Here is a 15,033-nt window from a genome sequence, read left to right as displayed (position 1 = left end):
CCCCGCACACAGAGCTAATAAATTCGAGGGGAAGGAGGTGTCACCATCTCAGCTAGAGGATGGATGTTCCATTAGAGCAGGGGTGGTCAACCTGTGGCTCCAGAGCCACATGCGGCTCCTTGTACAGGCACTGACTCTGGAGCTGGAGCTACAGGCACCAACTTTCCAATGTGTCGGGGGATGCTCACTGCTCAACCTGGCTCTGCCACAGGCCCTGCCTGCACGCCACGCCTTCCTGCCCACTCCCCTGAGCCTGCCGTGCCGTCACTCCTCCCCCTCTCCCCCAGAATCTCCTGCATGCCATGAAACAATTGATCAAGAGGTGTGGGGAGGAAGAGGGAGGTGCTGATCAGTGGGGCTGCCAGTGGGTGGGGGAGCTGATGGGGTACTGCTGATGTATTACTGTGGCTCTTTAGCAATGTACATTGGTAAATTCTGGCTCCTTCTCAGGCTCAGGTTGGCCACCGCTGCATTAGAGCTTGGTCAAGAGATTGGCCACTCCTGCATTAGAGCTTGGTCAAGAGATAGTAAATGACATCACTTAGGTGGGGGAATAAGATCCAATGTGGATAAAGTCTCACTGTGACATAATGCCCCTACATCTGCAGTTCAAAACTGCACTGGCCTTTTTTGTTATCATATCACACTGCAGCCTTGGATTAATTTACTGACAGCTTCTCAGAACTGGAATATTAAATATTGCTTCAGGGAGAAGTCAGCATAGAGAGGAATTTCAAGTCTCTGTCCCACATGCATGTGATCACTCATACTATGTGCACTATACAGCATTTTATCTAATGTTAGGCACAACCACATTCAGAAAGAACTGAATATAAAATATTTCTCATTTTCCTCCTTAAAAATAGGGATTTTTTTTTAAATTGTCAAATAATGCTTTCTCCTAGATATATGTAGTTCAGCATATATTCAGGGCCCTGTGTAATATGAGGCTGTATTGCCTCATTCCATCTTTTCCCCCTGCATTCCACGGGCATAGCCATGGGTGGGCTGTGGCCCACCCACTCAGCATTCAGGCCCACCCAAATCTAAGCAAGGGTGTAGTGCTGCCACAGCGGCCCGGAGCATCACTCGGGCACCTGAAATCCAGGACAGAGCTATGTGCCCACCCTTCAGAAAGCTACGCTCCGGCAGCTCTGCCTTTCCGTTTTCTGAGCCGCACCATACGCATGCCCAGCTCGGCAGGTGAAGCCCTGTATCTGGGGGCACCACAGCTACAAAGAGGGCATGGAGTCAGGGGAGAAGCTGAACTAGCAAAGTCTGTCATTGCCCATCCACGCAAAAGTCGGAGCCCACCCAAATTTCCACTACTAGTTATACCACTGCTGTATTCTGCAGATGTGTTCCAGAATCTGAACTTGCAATGAAAATCTTTCAAACGTCTACTGAAAGTACACAATGCACTGTTTTCTTCCTGAGGCTGTAGCCAGCCTGCACAAATAGCTCTAAGAAAAGTCTGAGCTGCCCCATTCATCTCATTAGGGTATTTAAACAATTTTGTTGGCTGTTCCACTACTGATCAGTTTGGGCCAGACTGTCATAAATTTACCCATGCTGAACAGTACCTTACACTTACAGCATGAGTAAGTCTATAGAAGTCAACAAAACTAAGTGGGGAGTAATGCCCAGATCCACACAGGGACTTGGCACCTAAACCCCAGGTTTAAGCACCTAAGCCTCAAGTTTTGATGCTACTGTGATCCACCAAACTCCTGCTCAGCCGCTGCCTAACCCTGTAAGCATCTAAACTCACTGTAAAAGTTCCCCAGCTGCCTTTGGGCATGCACAGTGCTATCTCACTATAGGCATCCAGACACCTATCTCCTAGCTAACCAGCTAGGCAGAGGAATGCCTCTCTCTACTAGGCTCTGATCCAGTAGGCAGCAATGGTGATGTCCATCTTATAACTTTCAGCCCAGTACTAGTTAGAACACTCCTCATGGATGTAGGAGACTCAGGTTCATTTCGCACCTCGGCCAGAAGAGAGAGGATTTCATTAGGGGTCTGCCACATCTCTCAGGAGGGTGCACTAGCCACTGAGATGTTCTGTTACAAGGCTTCCCTCATTATATAAATTATAGAATCATAGGAGCAGGGGAACTAGATTCTGAGTCTCCCAGGTGGCTGCCTTGACCACCAGGCTAGAGTCATATTCTCTCCCTCTCTCACTAAGGTTATGTCTACACTGCAGATTTTACAGTGGCACAGCTGTATTGCTACAGATGCACTACTATTAAAGTCTCCTGTGTAGCCACTCTATGCCAGTGGGAAAGAGCTCTCTCCCTGGCATAATTAAATCACCCCAATGAGTGGCAGAAGCGATGTCAGCAGGAGAGTGTCTCCTGCCGACAGAGCACTGTCCTCACCAGCACTTTTATTGGTGAAACTTTTGTCGGTCAGGAGTGTGTTTTTTTTCCACACCCCTGACCAACAAAAGTTTTACTGACAAATGTGCCAGTGTAGACATAGCCTTAGTGTATCACAGTCTAGCAGGATGTTACTGCAGAAGTGCCAGTGTGCTTATTCCATAATCCCCAACCACCTCCTAAAATATCCTAAGTGTCAAAGCCCGCCAGTTGTCCCTTATGCAACTCCTCCTGACAAATTCCACAAAGCAGCTGTGCTTTGGCAATACAAAACACTTTTTGCATATTGAAAAATTAAAGACCAAGCAAAAAACTGAAATTAGTAGAAACAATAGAAAGATGACAGCAGTGTGGTTTAGTTTTCATTTTCATATTAAGTTTTAAATGGACATTTTTGTTAATTTAATCTGGAGTTGCTGCAGAAATTCCAGTCTGCTGCCCAGTATGCCACAGAAACCAAGGCACTGCAGCAAAATTTGCATCTTTAGCTTTTCCATTCAAATGAGCAAAAACTATCATTTCTGGATTTTCCGTGTAGGCCATGGCAATTATAGCAGTCCCCTACCCCATATTTAATACACTTATTTTTCAGATTGAGCAACTGAGTTTCTTATGAGCAAGAAAATGTGGCACTCACACTTTCTCAAAAGATACTCATAACTAGAACTATCCACTGTGCTTAGTCACAAGTTGCTGGCTCCAGGATTTAATGAAAATAACCTTGCAAGATTTAACATTTCAGCCAAAAAAAATATATATATATACTTGTCCACCCCTTTACAATGATTAATAATGGAAAAAAAACGAATTGCTATTTGGCTGCCGCCCAAAATTTCTCATACCACTCAAGGCAAATTTTGCAATTACGAATTTTAAGATTTATCATCAGACTAACTGGTCTCCTGTTCCACACTTTTTATCCAGATTTCCAGGCTAAGCCAAAAGGACTTGGTGACCCAGAAACTGCTGAAACTCGAAGAGATTATAGGCTATCTGTGGCAGGAAGCCAACAGGATCTATCGCACAAAGGAGCATAGGTCTGCCCACAAGGATATTCTAGAGAACCTCATAGTTGTCCTTGGATCCACACTCTCTGGTAATGTGTGTCATGGATTAGAAGGGATGCGTTACATGGACCACTTCCTTTTGGAAGAGATCATACCAGTCTTTTGAGTTACTTATTCAGTGGGAGGTTATATCATTCAATAGCTCTCCCAGCAGATATTGCATATCATTCAAAGGATAGGAGAGTTGTAGATGCAAAGGATATAAAACTTGATTTCTGTCACTAAAAAATTCTCTGGGCTGCTAAGGCTACCTTGCACTGCTTGGCTTTAAAATGGCTGGAACTAAATCAGTAGAGTATTCCCCTTGCATAGAGGAAACTCTCATTCATCTCCTAGCTACACTATGCTAGCTGCTCTCCACGCTCCTACCCATGATGTGACAGGGGATGCCAGGCCATGTTCTGGCATGGACAGAGAATGATACTCCACATTGTCAAAGTCTGTCCTGGAGCTTGTCCCAGTGATGCAAGTAGGAGTAGGTCGCCTGCTTGTCTAACTTCCTTATGGCCAAGTATTAAGTATCTGCAATGGCTGTCATTTAGAAGTGTATTCAGAGTTTCCATATGGAGACTTGGAGCTACAGCTGTGGGCTGGAGACCCACAGCTGTTTCCCTACCCACTGGTGCAAGAACACTGACTTCCTACTACAACTCGCTGGTGCGGTGTTGGGTAGAACACATACAGAAGCACTTCTCAGTCAGAAGAGTAGAGTGTGCTGTGTAAAAGAGTTCTGGTATCTGCAGAGGAAACTGCCAGTCTCATTAGGAAGGAAGCCAAGGAGCCATCCCTATAAATCTCTTCCTCATAGAAAAAAAGTTGCTGATAGTGAGGCTTCTTCACTATCCCCCCACTTTACAGAACGTGGAACAGAACATAGATCTGTCAAGAGTTTCCTCGCTCATATCTGAGTATTGCTGAGTAGGTGGGTTTAAGGACTGGGCCAAGATTGACATCGTGGACAGGGAAAGGGTCAGAGAGATCAGAGCACCTGACAAGACCCAAATGATGTCCTAGATTAAGGAGACAAACTCAAAGTCCCACAATTTTCATGGTGCTAACAAGGAAATAAAATGTGGGTGCCTTCCCCTAACCCAATGACCCTTTTCCCTGCAATGACTGTATTAGGCTTGCCATTAGAGTGCTGACCACAAGATCAACAGAATCCAGAAACTTACCAGTCTGAGAAATCCATCACTCCCAATTTACAACAACATCTTTATGTGGGCGCTAGAGGGCAAACAAAAATGAGATTTAGGTAAATGGGGGTGTCCCTGTGCTCTGAATTACACTAGTATAATACCAGCATTACAGTACCTGAGAAAAGAATTTGGTCTGGTCTTTGTCATTTCAGTACTAAAAATCATCATAATCAGCAGCATGTTCTAGGTGTTTACATTACTTTAATGCTTATGTTAAGCTGTTTCAATTCTACCTCTTATGTGAAATAGATTTGACTGCACTCACATTTGCTAGACCCAAACATTGCTTAACCAATTCACTCAACAATAGGAAATTTATAAACTGTAGTACTTTGGGCTCCACATTTGAACTAATGGGGAGGTTTATCTGGATTCAAAATGTTTAATCATTTAAAAAAAAAAAGGCACAAAATATATCACCACAAAGAATTAATTTCTGTCATTTCCAAAATCCATCATTCTATTAACACCCGCAAAAAGTTTGAGCACCTCCCACTGGTGTTGCAGCAGCTATTGACTACATTATTTCCAGTACTGCACAAACATCAGTCAAGATGCTACCGTGTGAACAAATTCTCCACTCTTAACAATGGTGAGAGGAGAAGGGGAGTATTTCTTTACAAAATAGAAAAAGGAGAGATATCAAGAAATCAAATTTCTAAAGGTTTTACAGATAATGCAGAGTAAGACTAAAACAAAAAGTTGATAGTATCCTCTTACTGTTAACATCTAAGGTTACAAGCTTGTGCACATTTACAATAGTCTGCTACACACACCAGACGAAATTCAGAGGGCCTTTGTAGTGTCATAAGGAATGCATAAGTCAATCAGTAGATGTAAATGAGACTACATCAGTGCAATTACGGTATTAAACTGTGTATATAATCCAATATCTCAATCTTCTTGCAGCTCTGAGAGACCCCACACAAACTGGGCAGAAGCCAGAGGCAATGCTTCGGGGGGGAATGTGACCCCTGATTTTTACCAGGGTTTGCTGGACCCACTCAGTCACATGCTGCTGCCAGACCCCATCCCTGCATGGCAGCTGCTGGAGCTGGCAAACTAGGATCCTAGGGAGAGGCAGGGACAAACAGCTGGGAGCTGCAGGGAGAGCCGCTTTTGCTGCAGCTGCCTCTCCCCATGCAGCTTAAGCAGCATCCCCTCCCTGCAGCTCCCAGCTGTTTGCCACTGCCTCCATGCAGAGCTAACACCTGGGAGCTGCACGGAGAGGTGTGACTCAAGCTGTTGGCGGGAGCGAACCTTTAAATTATGCCCCCCACTCAGCAAGTGCCAGGAATCATCGGCTGCTACACCTTATTTTATCGCATAAAAGGTAAAGAACATATCAAACTAACTTCCAGAGGGTATTGCAGATGCACTAATATGGCTGGGAAAACAAAGTTTAATTCTATGCTATTGTGGACAGGTTACGTACCTACTTCTTGTGTACATATCCTTAGAAAGTGTTTAATCTGTCTACCCAGGTCAAAGCTGTTCCACCAGGATGGATTCTCAGATCTGAACCCCCGATTCAAATTTACCAGTAAGTGTAACGTAGCAAACAGAATTTTTCTAAACGATCAGTATATTTATTTTGATCATAATTTAACAAATTACATGGGCACCAGAGGTTTCTTGGTAATCAGCAGGCCCTTTTCAAACAAGAAGGTAGCTAAGGAGATCTTATCATCCAAGGTATCACATGGAAGGGTCTCCACACAGACATATTCTGGATACGAAGAAAGCAGAAATTCAATACCATCTGTAAACTCAGGATCTATCTCCAAGTACTTGGGCTCCTCCTTGTGGTACACTCTTGAGTTTTCTGTTGTGTAATAGAGCAGCACACCATTTCTTTCATTACACAACCTAATGATGCCGTGACGGAGCAGCCGTACCTGAGTCCCTTTCTTTATCGGTATATCAGTATCACGAACATCTCCATCTTCCCACCTGGCTGGAAGACCATGTATACTCAGTGCCCTTTCATGTTCAGTTAGCATGGGAGGGAGGCAGTCGTGAAGAAACAACTTAGCTTTCTGATCCACTGCAGCATCAATTGGTGCATAGTCCACCAGTTTCTTTATCAAATTCTGTACTCTCTCTATAAAGGCACCTCGGCGAGAATCAACCACATCTGAGTTCACGACCCCCATATATTCTAAGTAATCTATAGGGAGCCCTTGCCTGTACTCCACGTCTTCTTCTATGGCCATCTGCAAGGTTGCTGGTAGGAGTTTTTCCAGCAGATCTCCCCAGGAGTTCCTCTGGTATGAAGAAACAGTTATGTGGAGTGAGTGTGCATCAGGAAGACAGTCCCCCTGATGGATAAATCCACGGGGGAAATAAAGCAGGTCCCCAGCTTCAAGTATTGTCTCCAGAATGGGCTCTCCAATCTCCTCCTGAGCAAAGTTACAGCTTGAGAACTGGGGCAACACCTCTGTATCATGCCTAGGACCATAAACCCGCCAGTGCTTCTTCCCTTCAAGCTGGATCACAAAAGCTTCAATGTCATCGTAATGTGGAGCAAAGCCCTGTGTGCCCGCGGGTGTCAGATATGTGTTTGCTCCAGCCATGCTCCCAAACTGCTCCTGTAGGATGGAGAGGAACTGCCAAATAGTGGCAGAGAAGGCCTGCGGGTTCAGCATCCGCAGGGAACAGCCATTCCTGTAGAAATCCCATACAACAGCAGGCAGTGCCCTGCCAACAGGATTGTGGGTTTCCCTCGTCCCATCCACATAGCTTGTTACATCCAAGTTTACCCCAAACTGGACATCATTGTCCCGCAGGATTGCATCGAAGGTGGCCGTGGAGAAGAGCCCCTGGTAGTATGCTGGGTTGTGTCTCCGAATGAGGAGAGGTTTATTTTCCCAGCTCTGCTCAAAGAACTGCTGTGGGGAGATGGGCGTAATCAGCCACTCAAACAGCTTGGCTGCCCGGTGCCTGCTGTGCTGGACCCGACCCAGCTCCTGGAGAAGGTCGGGCAGAGAGGGGCCGGTGATGAGCTCCTGGGGCCGCGGGCTGCTGGCCCCCCTTCCTACTCCCACCGGTGCCACCCCTGCCAGATGCGGCCTGGGGATATCCTGCAGCCCTGAAGTTTGGCTTTGCATGGGATACCCGTCTCTCTGCTTCCCCTTCCGGCTCCTTCCCAGCTTCCCTCCTTCTGCGCCCCGGCCGGGCTGGGGGGCTCCGGGCTGCTTCGCCTTCCCGGGCCCCGCTGCTGCGCCTCGGCTGGGCTGGGCGGCTCCGGGCTGCTCCCCCTTCTCGGGCCCTGCTGCTGCGTCTCCGCCGAGCTGGGAGCCTCCGGGCTGCTCCGCCTTCCCAGGCCCCGCTGGAGCGGGACAATCCCCGGACACCCCCTTCTTGCCTTGCTTGGGCCGCTTCTTTATGCGCCTGCTCCGCAGGGAGACCGAGAGCCCGGGGCCCGCCGCGGAGCGATAGACCCAGAGCGCAGAGACACGTGCGCCCCCCTCCATGCTTCCGCCGTTCCCTTCGCCCTGCGCGCGCTCGTGCCAGAGACGTCGCCTCCCCCTCTCCAGCCCGCGCCCGGGAACGGGGTCTCTGGCCCCGCCCCCAGAGCCGGGCCCCGCCCCAGGGTCCGATTGCTAGGTGGCCTGACGACAAGCGGAATCTCGGGGTTGGTTTAAACGCTGCTTCAAATTGCGCGGCGCTGGGGGCTTGTTTTTCGCAGCTCCGCGTTCTGTGGGGCTTTGCCGTGTGTCCCGGCTGGGAGTGAGGCGGGGCTTCCCCGGATTTTTGCTTGTTATGTGCCATGCAGGTTCCGGGGCGGCCGAGGAGGCGGGATGTGTTTACTCAGGTTCCCAGGTTCTCCAGTGATCGCCCCTGGACTGCAGGGGACAGCAGTGCTGCACATCCTGCCTCCTCAGCCGCCCCGGAACCTGCATGTTGTATAGGAAAAGCTCCGCAGTCTCCGGGTGGTTGTGTGTGTGTGGCGCTGAAATCTGAACTTCAAGCAGCCACACAAACAGGTGGTGTGTCTGGTCCTTGGTCAGCCTGTGACTGTAGGCATTGAGGGGCAGGGCCGGCGCTTCCATTTAGGCGACCTAGGTGGTCGCCTAGGGCGCTAGGATTTGGGGGGGGGGGCGGCATTTTGCCACCCTTGGTGGCAATTCAGCGGCAGGGGATCGGTCCTTCCTTGCTCTGGGTCGTCGTGGCAATTCTGCGGTGGGTCCTTCACTCGCTCTGGGACCCGCCGCCAAAGTGCCCTGAAGACCGGGAGCGCGGAAGGACCCCCCCGCCGCAGAATTGCCACCAACGACCGGGAGCACGGAAGGACCCCTGCCTAGGGTGCCAAAAACCCTGGCGCTGCTCCTGCTGAGTGGTGCAGTCTCAGCCCCTGTAAGGGAGGGGAAGATGGGGAAACCTGGCTGGCCCCCAATAGTGTGCTGCTGCATCAGGGAGATAATGTGCAGAACTAGTATGCCAATATTATTTTGCGTCATTTTGCAATATAATTTTTGTCAGTTTTGCACACCATTACTTGTGAATTGTGAACACTTTGCAAGTCTTTTTATAATATTCCTGGCTGGAATTATGTCTTTATGCAGAGCCATGGAGTTTAAGGCTAGAAGGGATCACTAGCTCTGTGATGGGTTGGGTCACGGAAACCCTTTTGGGACTGCCAGCTGATGTGCTGGGATTACCTCTGAGCCCATTTTCCCTGCCAGTTTGGAACTTCAGTACCTCGCCTTGTTTGGGCGAGACACATGCTTGCCTGCTGCAAACACAGATCCAAATCTGAACCACGTCCCCTAAATGCTGCAGGCTTAACTGAAAACAGCTTAAGAAGTGCTCCTGTCTCCAGCACTCAGATACCCAGCTCCCAATGGTCCAAACGCCAAATAAATCTATTTTACCTTGTATAAAGCTTATACAGGATAAACACATAAATTGGTCACTCTCTGTAACACTGATAGATATGCACAGCTGTCCCCCCCTCCCAGGTATTAATACTTACTCTGGGTTAATAAATAAGTAAAAAGTGATTTTATTAAATACAAAAAGTAGGATTTAAGTGGTTCCAAGTAATAACAGACAGAACAAAGTAAATTACCAAGCAAAATAAAACAAAAATACACAAGTCTAAGCCTCATACAGCCGGAAGCTAAATGCAGTAAATTTCACCCTCAGAGATGTTCCAATAAGATTCTTTGACAGACTAGCCTCCTAGTCTGCGTCCAGCAAACACTCACACCCCTGTAGTTACTGTCCTTTGTTCCAGTTTCTTTCAGGCATCTCTTTGGGGTAGAGAGGCTATCTCTTGAACCACCTGAAGCCAAAATAGAGGGGTTTTCCTAGGGCATATGTAGTCTCTCTCTTGTGGGTGGAAACCACTCTCTCTCCTTGTGTAGAATCCAGCTATAAAATGGAGTTTTGGAGTCACATGAGCAAGTCACATGTCCATGCATGACTCAGGTGTGGATTGGCATCTATCAAGGTTCATTGTTAGCCAAGCACTCCCAAGTACTTGAATAACCCCTTCACACTATGTTGACCAAATCTGCCTCAGGTGCTTTTGACAGCAAACACTTTAAATACAAGCATAGAGCCAATGCTCATAACTTCAGATATACAAATGATACATGCATACAAATAGGATGAATTTATGCAGAAGAACATAACCTTTGCAAAGATATGTTACATGGCATATCTAGCATACAACATATTCCAGTTATGTCATATTTACACTCATAAGCATATTTCTATAAAGCATTATGGGTGCAACATCACAAGCTCATCTAGTCTTACCTGTATATCACAGGCCAGTCACCAAGACAGTAACCAGAACCAGACCAAAGTATTAAAGTCCTCAGGAAACTAAATTATTGTCTGCCACAGGCAGAGAACAGGAGGGACCAAGATGCATCAATGCATGAGGCCCCTGCAATAGCAGGGAATTAATATATGAGATAATCCTACCAAGTGACCTGCGCCTAATGCTGCAGAGGAAAGTGATTAGTTGAAAATGATGAGCCTATGAGGCATGATTAATCCCACTTACACTCATGGGCTGGGACAATAATCCTCAAATGCCATGTTTAGAGTCTTTCCATGATTTTTACCGCTTTCCCTAAAATCTAACTTTTCATTGAAGGAAATTAATTTTCTAGTTACACTAACTGTGAAGAAAACCTGCAGCCTTTAACTTGAGGCACTATTCTTCTATGATTAGCGGAAACAGACCAAAACAATATCACTAAGGGCCAAATCTTTTCCTGTGCAGAACTAATTTAAACAAGGGTTCTGCACATATGTCAACTTTCCTACTCAGATCTGAACCTTAGAGTTCAGAACATGAGAAGCTAGCATGAAACCTCCAAACTTAATTACCAGCTTGGATCTGATATCGCTGCCACCAGCCAGAAAATTCCAGTGTCTGGCTCACTCTGGTCTCCCCAAAACCTTCCCTGGAGGACCCCAAGACTCAGATGCCCTGAGTCTCACCACAGAGGGAAATAACCCACTTCCCTTCCCCCTCTTTACCTCCTCCCAGATTTCCCCGCCGTGGGTATTCTAGGATATTCCCTGCTTCACGTCCTTGAAACACAAGTACCAAGAGATCAAATCTCTCTCCCCACTCACCCAGAGGGTATGCAAAGTCAGGCTTAGTAAATCTAACACAAAGAGATTTTCCCCCTCCCTTCGTTTCGTAGCCTTAACCAGTGAAAAACACTCAAACAGGTCTTAAAAAGAAAGCTTTATATAAAAAGAAAGAAAAAGACATAAAAATGGTCTCTGTATCAAGGTGACAATATACAGAGTCAATTGCTTAAAAGAAAAAATGAATAAACAGCCTTATCCAAAAGGAATACAATTTAAAACATTCCAGCAACTACACACATATAAATACAAAAAAACAATATAAACCTATTGTCTTACTATCCTTGTACTTACAACTTGGAAACAGAAGATTAGAAAGCCTGGAGATAGAGAGATCACTCTCAGAGCCGAGAGGGTCACCGAACCAAGACAAAGAACAAAGAACTCACACCCAAAACTTCCCTCCACCCAGATTTGAAAAAGTCTTGTTTCCTGATTGGTCCTCTGGTCAGGTGTTTGGTTCCCTTTGTTAACCCTTTACAGGTAAAAGAACATTAACCCTTAGCTATCTGTTTATGACAACATAGGCTAGTGGAACAGAATCCTTCCCCGAGGATGTTGAAGATGAGCAGAACCAATCCATGACTACTGCAAGTGCTACACATGGGGCTAGAAGTGACTCGTAAATTTGCATAGTCATGTCTCCATTGGTTGTACCTCCTTGTTCTGTACCCAAGAAACCTTCCACACTACCACATAGGGCATTTCCACCAAGCCTGGATTTTCCACTGCGCAAGGAATGAAAACAATACCATGTGACTTAGATGATCAAACATGTAGTGTGAATTAATTAATACTTATAGTGACCAGTTCATTAACAAACCATAGATTAAAATTTGTTTGCACCAACTAATCATAAAAAAATGCAGTAGTGAACAAATTTGTAGAAGTCATGCCTTGTTCAAGGATAATTTGCAAAAAGAAAATAAAAGGGGTGGAGGATGTACTGAATCAGTTATTTTTAACTAACAATTCAACCAGGTGTAGTTGTAAATCTGTATTGTTTGTTTACAGTAGTATCTAAAGACTGTAATTAACTATGAACTATAAAGTGATTTGTTTGTATGAAAGATACTAAAGAATAAATTAGATTGTGTTATTGTATGAATGGAGGTAGGAATAGTTAACAGGCAGGCCGGCTTTATGACCCATGGGGCCTGATTGGAATACTCGGCGGCGGTCCTGAGCTTTGGCGGAACTTCGGCAGCGGAGGGTCCACTCTGGGTCTTCCGCGGCACCAAAGGACCCCCTGCCACTGAAATGCTGCCGAAGACCCCTGGAGTGGACCCCCCACCACCTAAATGCCGCCGAAAACCCCTGGAGTGGACCCCCCACCACCAAAATGCCGCCAAAGACCCCCAGAGTGGGGCCCCCTTAGGTGCGGGGCCCTCTTCAGTGCAGGGCCTGATTCTGGGGAATCGGTGGAATCGGCTGGGTAAATCCTACTTGCCTTACTCACATGAGAAAACCCACTGAGTTCAGTTCAATCTTTCGTGTGAATTAGTGGGACCAATACTGGAATGCTGTGTCCAATTCAGGTGTCCACACTTCAAAAAGGATGTTAAAAAATAGGAAGCATTCAGAAAAGAGCTACAAGAATGATTGGAAGTCTGGAAAACATATCGTATAATGGGAGGCTTAAGAAGCTTAGTCTACTTAGTTTATCCAGGAGAAGGTTAAGAGGTGACTTGATCACAGTCTACAAGTACCCCCTGGGGAAGAGATTTAATCAAGCAGAAAAAGGTGTAATGAGATCCAATGGTTGGAAGCTGAAGCTGGACAAATTCAGAGTAGAAATAAGGCATAAATTTTGAAAAGTGAGGGCAACTAACCATTGCAGCAACTTACCTAAGGGTATGGTGGATTCTTGAGTCTCTAAATCAAGACTGGATGTTTTTCTAAAGTATATGGTATAGCTTATAAAGAAGATATGAGCTCCCAAACTGCTCCATAGATGATCATAATGGTCCCTTCTGACCTTAACATCCAATGTATGGAAAGTGTTTTCAGATTCTCGGATAAAAAATGCTGCAGAAGGGCAAAGTATTATTACTTGTATTATTGTATTGTTATTACTTTCCAGTAAAAAAAGTGACTCAAATTAGATCAACTCAGACTTTAATTCGTACCAAATATTTATCTGGGCATTTGATCCAAAATATTTCTGCAGTGATAGTGTAAAGAAGCAGCCACTCGGTTCTTATCCATTTCAGTATATTAAAGTTCAAATTTTACTTCAATTCTTTTATTTCAGTCATTTGTGAAAATCTCTTCAAGGCCCTGGACACAAGAAGCCATCTTATCAACACTGGGATCTCACCACAGTGATGTGTCATCATGTATGAATAAATGGTTAAACCCTATGGAAAGGGGGCACTCATCAGGATCACTTTGTAGGGAGAAGAATCCATCGGACCTCTTTGGCCCATGACAAGAGACCAGATTGTTACTTAGCTTAACCTCACATATTCCTTGTGGGGAAGAAGGTATGGGAATTCTGGCTGGTCCCCAAAGTCATAAAGACATCCTGTTAGACTTTGGGAGCTGTGTATGACCTTTGGCTGGAAGCATGAAATCTGTCTTGCTAACAGGAATTTTTTTCTATAACTAGATTATCTGTAAAATAATCCTGCTCTGCAGCTGAAGAATATACACACTTTCTTTTATTACTGCTATCAGTGTCTATCTCATTGGAGATGGTAGACAATGGGATATTTCTTATTGGACCAAAAAATTATTTTTACATATATAAGACACAAACTTTGGAGCTAAAAAGATTTGCTCAAACCTTTTTCATCTGAAAATATGGTGGTCCAGTGTAAAGGAATTATTACCTACCAAGTATCCTTCTGCATATCTCCTAATTAAAATGCATAGGTGGAATTAGGCTCAGCAGGAAACATCATCAGCCTAATATAACACCAGACACAAGATTTCCAGGAAGACTAACATCTTGGCATGTAGCTGGAATGACTGCATTTCTACTTATGGGTCTCTTTAATTGAATGGGCTTCACACAGAGATTCTGATTGTTATGCTTATAGTGCCTTGTATGGCTTCATGTCTGATCTTGGATAATGTCTTACCATAACCTCCACCAATAATGTAAAACAGAGGAAGGTATTTAAGAGACGAAGGCTAAGGCAGGTGAGTCATAAACTTGACTCAATCTCAGGTATTCAGAGAGTATATATTCCCTGGCTGGGAACCACCTTCCTATTAATGTGTTATACGAGCTCTATGAAAGGTTTTTCAAAGTATCATCAGGTATTATTTTGGGCTGTGCTCAGTTACTTTGTACCCAAACAGCCTGATGTGGGCAGACTTACTTTACAAGGTTACATTACACCAGGAATGGCATTTGAGTTGGGTAGGATCCACGTTCCCGTATATTTCTATTCAGACCCAAACTTCTGCTTATAATCGAGATGGGAGACACCAGGTGACAAGCTGTATCCTCTTAAGGACTTCCAAGAGCCAAAGACTGTGGGGCTACATAGCATTTTATGCCAAATAAGTACCCCCATCCCACTCATCCTTGTCTGTTCTCTCCTAGGACTTCATGCTTCCCAGAATGATGATATATAAATTACTGTAAACTTATACAAGTTTAGAGAATACTGCCTATTCTGAAATGTCAATTACACAAGGTTAATTCTACGCTAAGGGAACTTTACTCTCTTATCCTCCAATTCAATTGTTATTTTAGCCATCAAGACTCACTTCAAATGGACAAGGCTAACAAGTTTAATAAATGTCAGT

At 45.3% G+C, this 15,033-nt stretch overlaps 2 protein-coding genes across 5 annotated transcripts in view; one reads left to right on the top strand and one right to left on the bottom strand.

Moving 5' to 3' along the window:
* The window catches only part of HEATR4 (HEAT repeat containing 4), a 62,454-nt gene extending 47,421 nt beyond the window's left edge, over nucleotides 1-15,033 (top strand). For 3 of the 4 annotated variants that reach the window (XM_050957130.1, XM_050957126.1, XM_050957128.1), the window contains one exon: nucleotides 3,309-4,066. In XM_050957130.1, coding sequence (XP_050813087.1) covers nucleotides 3,309-3,557 — 249 coding nt within the window. In that variant the 3' untranslated portion in view covers nucleotides 3,558-4,066. Of the gene's footprint in view, nucleotides 1-3,308; nucleotides 4,067-6,134; nucleotides 6,194-13,525 lie in introns of those variants that run through there. The other variant, XM_050957129.1, reaches the window with a different exon arrangement.
* Nucleotides 6,218-8,146, bottom strand: RIOX1 (ribosomal oxygenase 1). Its single transcript, XM_050957140.1, has one exon. It carries the CDS (start codon nucleotides 8,124-8,126, stop codon nucleotides 6,264-6,266), a length of 1,863 nt encoding a protein of 620 aa, XP_050813097.1. The 5' UTR covers nucleotides 8,127-8,146; the 3' UTR covers nucleotides 6,218-6,263.

This window comes from Gopherus flavomarginatus, chromosome 5, assembly GCF_025201925.1.
Source record: "Gopherus flavomarginatus isolate rGopFla2 chromosome 5, rGopFla2.mat.asm, whole genome shotgun sequence".
NCBI lineage: Eukaryota > Metazoa > Chordata > Testudines > Testudinidae > Gopherus > Gopherus flavomarginatus.
This window is presented reverse-complemented; position numbering and strand designations above follow the sequence as displayed.